This window comes from Barbus barbus, assembly GCF_936440315.1.
Source record: "Barbus barbus genome assembly, chromosome: 22".
In the NCBI taxonomy this organism is placed as follows: Eukaryota; Metazoa; Chordata; class Actinopteri; order Cypriniformes; family Cyprinidae; genus Barbus; species Barbus barbus.
The window spans coordinates 27,431,394-27,441,747 of record NC_136750.1 but is presented as its reverse complement, the minus strand read 5'-3'; the positions used below and the strand labels follow the sequence as shown (position 1 = coordinate 27,441,747).

Sequence of the window (10,354 nt, the reverse complement as noted above, 5' to 3'; positions counted from 1 at the left end):
AGAGTAGAAGAACATCCAGGCATGCTTTCGTTTTCTGTAGAACTTACAAAAAGGAACCCATAATTTCCTATTAAGTTCCCAAAAGACTGTTTATGACTTCCTCAGTAATCCAGTCATAAGTGAACTGGTTTGTGGCACTTGAAATATATTGAAGTATACATTTACATTTATATATTTAGCAGACCCTTTTATCCAAAGCGACTTACATTGCATTCAAGTTACATTTTTTGATCAGCTCTTGTTTTCCCTGGGAAAGTATATTGTAAACAGCATTTGAAGCACCTTCTAGTGCGCTCATGTAATTCATACAGTAACATCTAAGGTCATGGGTTCAGTTCTAAGGCTGAATACGATGCAAAATTACTTGGATAAAAGCGTTCATCCAATGCATTCATGAAAATGTAAATGAAAGGTATTTTTCAGTTTTAAACAGAGGGAAGGCAACATGTTGGGTAGCAAGAAAACTTTAAAGGACCTACCTAATCAAGTCCAACCAAATTAAGTGGCTGTGCACATTATATACTAAAAATAAAATACAAAACTGGTCTAAAACAGCCTCCAAAACCCAATCTTTACAGATTTCTGCATTGCTGTGAATCTCAACTTCATGCACCTGGAGTAAACAGAGCACTTCTATGAGATGGACAAAGTAAGCCAGGCATGAGTAGAAGTAAGTCCAGAAAGTAAGAAGGAACTGTCAGCAATGTCAAAGCCCACACATTACTCTTTCATTACCAGGGCTCTTTCAAAGCCTCAGGTATGTCTCAAAGCAACCAGGATGCGAGAGAGTCCAGACATTCCTCCTGATGATTAGATCCACACTGATGATATGATCCCCCTTCCACACTGATGCTGGAGAAAAGCATGTTAGAGAGACAAGAGCACAATACTCCCAACACACACACGAAAGGCTAAGAAAAGTATTCTACTGTTACAGGTAAAGCAAAAGTTCCAAATCCCTAGCAGCAGCTTCACACACTTTGGACAATTTCCGATTGCTAAAGTGAAGCTTGGATATTATTCAAGTTTAAATTGGATCACAGAAAACACATAAGTCTACGAATCCTTGATTAACTCAGTCCTGAAATCAGATTTAATCTTAAAATGAATTGTCTTATTTCTTTGCTTAGAAAGACATCATATAAAGTAAAACTGATGGTTTACTATTCAGGCAGCATTTCAACACATTACAGGCACTCCACACTCTTAAAAATAAAGGTTCTAAGAGTGTTTTTGCAATCATAGAACCATTTTTGGTTCCCAAAAGAACCTTTCAGTTAACAGTTCCTAAAAGAACCATTTTGAAGACCATTTTAAAAATCTAAAGAACCTTTTCTGCGTTTGAAGGATCAATTGATGTTCAAGGTTGTTGATGCCAATAAAGGCCTTTATTTTTAAGATTGCTGATGCAAAAATCATTGTGGGAAAGGCAATCCCAAAATGCATTGTGACAAATACTGCGATTATCAATTTATCCAAAATTAGCAGCTGAGTCTAGAAATTATAAAATGGTTTCCTTGGATTTTTTTTTTTCCAAGGAAAGTAACAAGATAAAATAATATAAAACAGCAATTTATGAAACCTATATAAGCTTTTATAGTTTGATGTAGGTGAAAAAGTCTAAAATGTGTTAAGGTTTCATTCCAGTAAAAGACAAAAGCATCTCATTTTTGTGCATGCATATGTCCCTTCTTCAAAGTCAGTCTATGGGGGGGGTTCCCATCTGATTTATAATCCACCAGGCAAAAACCCCAACCTACGTATCAATTACTCCCAATGTGCAACTAAAATTTAATACTTGAGGGATTCCAAAGTATGTGCAACAGTAATAATGATGCTTACCTTAGCATATCTTCAGGCTAAAACAAGAACAAAAAATAAAGTAAAAACCCCAAAAACTTGAGTTTGACATGTGCTGTGTTTATTTGAACAATTCTGTTACCAAATATCTATTAAATATACATCTCTCATTCAAGTTCAAAGCATCAGAGGAGACAGCTAAACCCCAGCATTTACAAGCACATCTGGACACCCCATGTCCCGCTCCATTAAGGCCCCCCAGGCATTCGGCTTTCTCTTTAACTGACCGGACAGAACGGAAACACGTCGGAGGCGAGACAGAGGGAGAAAGCAAGCGAGAGTGTCTCCACAGCGATAGCGTGACTGTAAAGCGCAGGATATGAGAAACGCTGGATGGTCACTCCAGCTCATGAAGAAGATTAGCTTTAGATGGGGTTAGAAACCATAATAGAAGCCATCCAGCCTTAAGTGTTACCGCCAGGAGACAAAAATCATAAATTACAGTCCAATGGATTTTTTTATGTTCATATAAAGGTTATTTAAAAAAAAATACACTTCTATGACTCCTACGCGACAGTTTTGAAGGTCTGCAGTATCAAGTTAGTTTGGTGGATGAGCCGGTTGGCACTGGTAAACACATTTATTGCCCTGGAACAAAGGTGGAGAGGGAAGGAATACAAATTAGATCAGAACACATTTTAACATTATAAATGAAAGTACAAATGTTACGCAGTGAAATTTCAGGGTTCTTCAGGCAAAGAGTTGGTTTAGGTTAACACTTAATTCAAAATGAGCTGAAAATTACCAAAAAGTTGGAAAGATGGAAAGAAACCAAAAGATGGAAGAACTAAAAAGTACACAAATTATGAGTTCATACACTATTATCATTTTCGCCTCTGCTCTAATCAAAAATCTAACTTTTAAAGTCATGTGATGATAATCTGCACTATTATTCAAAAGTTTGTGGTCCATAAGATTTTAAAGATTAATTAAATTCCACAAAAATATGAAGCGGCACAACTGGTTTTAACAGTGATAATAATAAGAAATGTTTGTTGAGCAGCAAATCAGCATATTAGAATGATTTCTGAAGCAGCACGTGACACTGAAGACTGGAGTAATGATGCTGAAAATTCAGCTTTGAATAAATCACAGAAATATATTACATTTTAAAATATCTTAAAATAAAAAACGGTTTTTAAAACTGCAGTAACATTTCACAATATTAATGTTTTACCACATTTTTGATCAATTAAATCAAACAAATGAAGCCTTCATGGGCATAAGAGACTTTTTTCAAAAACTTTTTCAAAATGTTACAGAGCCCAAACTTTTGAATTCTATTATTTATGTTAACAAATGCATATCACTTAAGTTATATTTTTTATTTAAATATTCCACATTTTCAAAATAATGAATTAAGTTGAAGCTCGTTGTCAGTAATATGTGTGTTACTTTATATATTTATTTGTTAGTTAATTTCCAAATCAAACTCCATTCATTGTTTTATGTCTTTGTTGTGTTGAAAACTTTCTAATAAGAACTATGCATTACAAATGTATGTGAAAAACTTTTTTTGGAAAGAAAAAATGCAAATAATAAAGGCGAAAATAATGAGGTAGTTCTTAAAATGTCCATACTTTCCGTCTTTGAAGTATGTTTTCAGAGTGTCGCTGAAGCTTTTCGAGTGTTTCACAAACTCTTTCTTCTGATGCTCAAGTGCCTGGAAAACACAAAACCATTTTCATTTCTTCCTTCAGTAAGTGAGGGATAGAGATGAAGTTATACAGTACACTGACTGCATCCATCTCATAATGACAACGTATATGTGTGTGTGTGTGTGTGTGTGTGTGTGTGTGTGTGTGTGTGTGCGGTCACTCACTCTTCTGTTCTGGTACTGGTATTTCTTAAAGACGTTGTTCACCGTGTCCAGTAGTTCTTTTATGGCACTGGCTATATCTCTGTAAACACCAATTAAACCAATTTAAAATGTTTAGAGATACTGTATGAACGTCTCAGTCATGTGATTTTTATGCTTCTTATCAACCAGATTTATGACCTTGAGCAGGGAAAAGCAATATTGGTGAATACACAATGTTACCCTTACTGCGTTTTACATGACATAACTGTCCAAAAATGGCTGAGTGAAATTTCATTCGATAAAAAAGAAGGATAAAGAACACAAAATCCTACTGCAAGTCATCATTATCTGTTTTTCTTTTTGTTTGGGGGTGAAATAAGAACCAGACGTTTCTTCAAATATTAAATAAATACTTCAAAAAGAAACTCTGTCAGGGCAAGTGCACACTGACGTAATGAAACGCAAGCCGTGATGCAAAAGGGAATTTTTTTTGTTAGTATTTGTGTGTGGTTTGTGGGTATAATAACGTTCTCACTTGATTGTCTGCAGGAAACGGACTCGGTCGTTGATTTCGTCAGGGATTTTGCTGAGGATCTGTTTCAGAGCGCGAGCTCTTTCATTCAGGTCCTGGAACTCCCGCTCAGGCCTGTCAATCATGTACTCTGCACGCAAAGAACACACCCGCAGGAAACTCTCAATCACCATAGCAACAACAGACGACTTGCCTCTAATAACCTGTCATTCAAATGTGATGCACTTAAAAGACATAATAGAACTTGACTACTTTTATTGGCCAATCATGATCGACAACCATCTGAGAAACCGCAACACATTCCACTGAACAAAAGTACAGAAACTTCTACATTATCCTGTGAAGTGCGTTAAGGCACCTCAAGGATAGATTACAGCAGGAAGAGCAAAACGAGGATTTTACAATGGGCTTGGATTCAATTTGAAAGTACATTTATTATTCTTTACATTTCAAATAAACACAAACGAGCATTTCCCAGAAACCCGATGCGTATCTGCGCATTCATTAGCAGTATAAATCTGAACATGTCAAAAGCACAGAATTAAATTATGAGTGAAAATACATTAGTTGTTGCAGGGTTTTAATTCATGAGGATACAGCGCCCCCTGCATGGTTTAACAACATTTTGCATTGCAAACCATACACAATGCTGTTCCGCTGTTCAAAAATATGGAAAATCATACACACCCTCAACATCGTCGGCAGCCATGCGTAATAAAGACTCGGTGAAGTTGATCTCCACGTTCTTCTTCTCCAGAATTTTCATGATAATATCCTGAGTCAGTCCTGGGTTCTCCTTCTCTGCCTGACGACAACAAACCCAGAGCACAAGTGAATCCAACAAAACCACAAATAACGCAAACAGCATTTATGATATTTAACAAATAAACTCATTTTAGAAAGATTTGACACGTGCTGAATTATGAAGAGGAAAACAATCAATATATCAAACTTCTCATCTTCAAACTTGGAGACATCATTTATGTATATTACTACCATTAGGAAAAGATAAATGAAAATGTCAAAGTGCTTTCATGATTCTAACATTATGATTTATATGACTGTTACACAACAGCCATGAGTGGAAATGGGGCTGCTGAGACAGCAAACGCAGATTTTCTTGCTGAAATCTCATGATAAGTGAGATATTTCAGGAAAGATGGAAAAAACCCAGAAGACTCTGAATAAAAACTGCACTTTTGTAGCATCCTTTTTCTCCCGTGATTCACTTATAATGTTAATCAAGGTTTTCGTGATTAACCAAGAACAGTTACTCAACTAACTTTCTATAATTAAAACGCTGTTTTGTTACAGTATGTTTAAAACGTAATCTTAATATGCAAATGACCTCTGTTATGATCAGGTGCATCAGGATAGGCCAAGTTGCTGTATATGAAAAGTAAAATTAGCTGTCATATGCGAAAGCTTTAAAAATATGCCAATAAAAATGCAATTTCCAAATGACCCTCCTTTGCAGTTTAGATTCCACCTTTAGATTTTGCCTTTAGAATTCTTCCTCCAAGAGAGCAAGAACAACAAAAACCACTGCCTATATAGCCATTTGAGTTCTGACTAATATTATTTTCTAGGCCCTGGTGACATCTGCAGAAAAGTAAAGTCGTTTTATAGATAATGTTACTACATTATGATATAAGATTATGAATACATATTCTTTCTTTGGAATAACATGCACTGATGAATCAAGCACAAGTAAATCTACTTGATGTAGATGAATTTCGGATGGACTGAAGGTGATTTTCTGACACATAAAATAAAAAAAAGATAATGACTGAATTATGCCATATTTACTCACCTTTATGAAAGCTGCTCTCAGAGTCTGTGCCGCAGACAGATTTACTCTCTCCAGCTGTAACACACACAAAAGCCATTTTCATTTGCTGCAAGATAAAGCATGCTGTTTGGTTTTAGTGTTGCACACATTATACACAGTCATTATCGCCACATTAAAATTAAAATATAGTTGGTTGTAGGTGTAGATTTGGCCTCTAATTAAATAGAAACATCAATGAATCCACAGAAGCACATGTAGGCTGTTAACTGTGCTCATATGTTACAAAAGATTTCTATTTTAAAATAAAAATGTTCGAGAAGCACATCAGCATATTTCAAAACAAAGCAGCTAATTCATTGAAATACAATAATTTTGTAGACCTAATTATCTCAGTCAGTTTAAATTTATTATAAATATACACATTTCATCTACAACAAAAGTTTAAACAGCACATCTTATATTAACAAAAACTACTTAAAGTTTTTTATTACAATTATTTAGCTACAAAAAAAAAATGACACACAGGAACACTACTGAGAATCTTTTTTAACCTCTCAATAAATTAAAAGAACCGTACTAATGAAACTATTTCTTGAATACATTATTGAACAGAGAGCAGTGGGACTGTATGAGCCTACACTACCTCAGAGCGTGAGGGTGTGCATCATTTGCATCTGAACTTCAGTCTGTGTCAACACAATCATAACTGAACTCTCTCCTACCCCGGTTGACATCTGACCACCGTACCTCATTGAAGACAGGGTACATCACGGCGTAGAGCGTCATGGATACCATCGAGGTCGCGTCTGCTTCATTCTTCATCTCTTCCATTGTCATCCTCGTCAGGGCGCGGGAAAGGATGGGGGGAGCGTCATTCACTCCTGGGGGACTCACGATGAGGGGGGCCCAGACGATCGCTGAAAGGGAAACCAATGAGGAAGAGATTAGAAAAGGGTAGCGGGATTTCATTTCACAGGTAAGGAAACGACATTTTCAACTTGCGTTTAAAAGGTAGATGTGATAGCCATGGATAGAAAAGATTTCAGTGAGATTTAGGCGATTCAGGCCCCTCAAGATTAAAGGAATGAGACACGTGGCCAGGGCAAGAAAAATAAAGGCTGTTTCCTGGCTGGTACGCCCTTGCCTTATGGTTAGATTTTGAATTAGACTTTTTGGGTTGTACGGACCAAAGACAATACTGACTGTAAGGAAAAACTATAGTCATAACTAAAAAAAAGTAGGCATGCCTAAATTCAACAGCAAATTAGCGCCCATTCACGCAAAGGATCATAAATTAGCATCCACACCAACGTACAATAATGTTCTGTTTATTATAAGCATATGCTGCAGGATTGTACATAGATAATACTGTAATACTGTGACAGGAATTTATACATATGTGACAGGAAAATGCATTTAAAAAAAATCTATTTTTGGTATAACATGTCAAATGTCACCGAAACCTCCATTTTTGTAATATCAGCTTAAAATTTGGAACATAAATGTTTATGGTGATTTTAGATTCCAAAACATTTTGAATTTCAGACATCTGTGACAGGGAAATTGCATCCCAAAAAAAACTATTTTTATTATAACACTGAAACAAAATGTCACAGGATCCTCAATTTTTATAATATCAACTTTATTTCATAATATCAAAAAATTTAGAGCAATTTTAGACTGTAAAATATTTTGAAAAATGTATACAGTCGAGACTGGAAAATTTATTTAAATAAAAACAATAATTGGTATAACAAACAAAATGGCCAGGAACTTCAAATTTTGTAATATCAACTTCAAATTTGGAACAAATTTTGTAAAAACACATTTTATATAATATAAAAAATAAATACAGTACATTTTCTTTACAATATTATAAATAAAATTCAACAAATAAATGCTTGTTAACACCAATAGCCATCCCAATGTATGATACGATTCTGTTTATTATAGCATGCACTACAGTTATGTCTTTTGCCACTTTAAATGACTGAGTGGATTCTGATTGGCTGTCACTGTTTTTATCAATCATCAGCTGGAAAAAATAAAGAAATACATAAAATGATTCCAATAAAATCATTCCTCAGTGTCATAATCGTTATAGTTGTAGTCTAGGTTTGCCCGTTTGATTTTAACCCTTTATAGTTGTGGTTATCTTTATAGCTTTGGTGTGAACGGGACTCAAGTCACCTTATTTCTTCTCAATATCCACAACAACATGCCAAAGTGTTTATTCCTTCACCGAACACATGTGAAACAATAGCGCTTGTTGTTATCTGCAGAAGGTCATGGTTCCTCTCAAGCTACAAGGAACATTACAAACCATTGAAAGTGAGGCACGCTTATCTGAATGCCGTCGATTCAGACTAATGGACAGGAGGCCGTGAGTCATTCCCACCTGATCGGAAGGCCTTTGGCCCCACGGTGGGAGGCGGGCTTATCTGGGTGATCTACGTCGTCACATAGAGCAGGCCTATGGTTGGAAATACCAGCACTCCTCTTATAAAACACGGTTGCCAGGTTACACATGCATTATAATGACTCACCTTTTTCCTCCTGACAAAGGCCAAACAACACCTGATTCCTGTAGTGTCTCTAGTCAGAGTCTGACCTTGGCACTGAAACGGGTAACGCCCTAATGCAGGTGAATCCTGAATTAAATCCACCTCATTTTTAACTTATAATGCATAAAAAGATGACTTAAGCTAGAGAAAGTGAATCAACATATTTGGTGTCAATTATTAAACCACATCATCATAAAATAATGCATTACAATGGTATATTTCATTTATTGCAGTGTTTGAGTAGTTAGTACTTCCTTCAAAAATGTATTTCTCATCACATGTAACTATGTAAATACCACCATCATGGAAGCCAGCTTGTTTGAAAAACTCATCAGCTGACCACTGAAATCAGCTTTCATGAATAAATATGACTGGTAACGTCAAAACATGATGATTTTTCAATCTGATGTTGATCAGGCTCAATACATATTACTCCCGCTCAATATTTTAGTAAAGACACCAACAAAAACCTTGAAAATGCCAAACATTTCTTCCACTCAAGATTCAAATCAAGGATTAAAAAAAAAATTAGAAATGCCATGAAAATGTTTCTTTATAAAAGCGTCATTATACATTGAACTTTATCTGCCTCTTGCAGATAAAGTGGACATACATAACCATTTTGAAAATTATAAAAACATAAAAAAATCAGCTCAATGTCATTCATTACAGAGATCTGAAGATCGACAGAAGAACAAGCTCAGGGAGAGCTGGGCTATATTGTTAAACCATTTATCAAATAAAACGATTCTGATTCTAGATGTCAAATATGTTTCAGGTTTACACCCAACCGTGACGTCATCATATTTATCAAAACTGCAGTTGTGTGAAACACTGTAACAACAGCCTGATCTGAAACAGATCGGTCATATCAACATTTGTCTGATTCTGACGGCTGATTGGTATACGATCAAAAGCTATTTCATAGTACATTTTGTCATTTTAAATCTGATTTAGACTAATTATATTTAGTCTCAGTCTTCAGAAGGCCTACTTTTGCTGTCTTTAAAACGGATTTACTCTCCATTACAACTTGAGGCCTGGAAAACACTAATCTAAGATGGGCTTCCTGGCATTGAATAAAACATAAAATCAAATTTAAACGTTATTACTTTTCTGATCTATTGTGAAGATCTGATTAGCTGGATTGCTAAAGTGTCTGTTAGCTAGGTGACTGCTAGTCCCAACACAAATTATTTTCATAGAAATCCCAGCGAAATGAACGCCGTTGATTACAAGTTAAAGTTAAAAGGTGTGTTTTCAGCTTATCTTACCTGTGTGAAGCTCGTTTAGGTGTTTATTTGACTGATGATTAGCTCGGTAACTCTTTTGAATATTTTCCTTTCTGTGTGGAATCGCTCGCCAAAGACGGAAGTTTTCTGCATGACCAATCTAAAGAACGGGGGCGGGGCTATGTGTCGGTGAGAGCCAATCAGCGAACAGCAAGGGGATAGAACGACAGGACGTCTGACGTTTTGTAGTTCTCAAAACGACCTCAAACGGCGCAAGACTGCACGCAGAGGCTAGGCAAAAACTACAATTCCCAAAATCCTCACGACCTGCCGTCAAAAGACTGGCATCTGTTTCGCCATATCGCAGTATTCATTTAAATTCTTGGTTAATATTTATTTCTGTATTTTAAACGTTACTTTTAATGCAACAATATTAGTTTAATACAAAATTAGAACGCGTAATATAACCAATAAAAGACTAAATAACGGAAAAGAATGTCAAAAATAGTATCGATTTAAAGCCTGACCAATCAGAAGAGAAAAGGGGCAGGACTGCTTCTCATAATAAAGGTG

General features: G+C 35.7%; 1 protein-coding gene across 1 annotated transcript; it reads right to left on the bottom strand.

Annotated features, from left to right (window-relative positions):
• Nucleotides 1-1,900: 1,900 nt before the first annotated feature.
• LOC306888727 (programmed cell death protein 10-A-like) lies at nucleotides 1,901-9,953 on the bottom strand. The gene is made up of 8 exons (XM_079447147.1): nucleotides 9,824-9,953; nucleotides 6,733-6,902; nucleotides 6,007-6,060; nucleotides 4,881-4,998; nucleotides 4,197-4,323; nucleotides 3,683-3,761; nucleotides 3,441-3,523; nucleotides 1,901-2,448 (listed from the first exon to the last, which is right to left on the bottom strand). The coding sequence occupies exons 2-8, from the start codon at nucleotides 6,820-6,822 to the stop codon at nucleotides 2,367-2,369; spliced, it is 633 nt and encodes a 210-aa protein (XP_079303273.1). The 5' UTR covers nucleotides 6,823-6,902; nucleotides 9,824-9,953; the 3' UTR covers nucleotides 1,901-2,366.
• Nucleotides 9,954-10,354: the final 401 nt, after the last annotated feature.

Excerpts from the sequence above, each read along its gene's own strand:
- LOC306888727 (XM_079447147.1), bottom strand. The coding sequence starts at position 6,822 with ATGACAATGGAAGAGATGAAGAATGAAGCAGACGCGACCTCGATGGTA. Across the intron at positions 4,999-6,006 it reads TGAGAGCAGCTTTCATAAAG|GCAGAGAAGGAGAACCCAGG; the intron begins GTGAGTAAATAT and ends TGTTGTCGTCAG. Across the intron at positions 2,449-3,440 it reads ACATACTTCAAAGACGGAAA|GGCAATAAATGTGTTTACCA; the intron begins GTATGGACATTT and ends CCTTTGTTCCAG.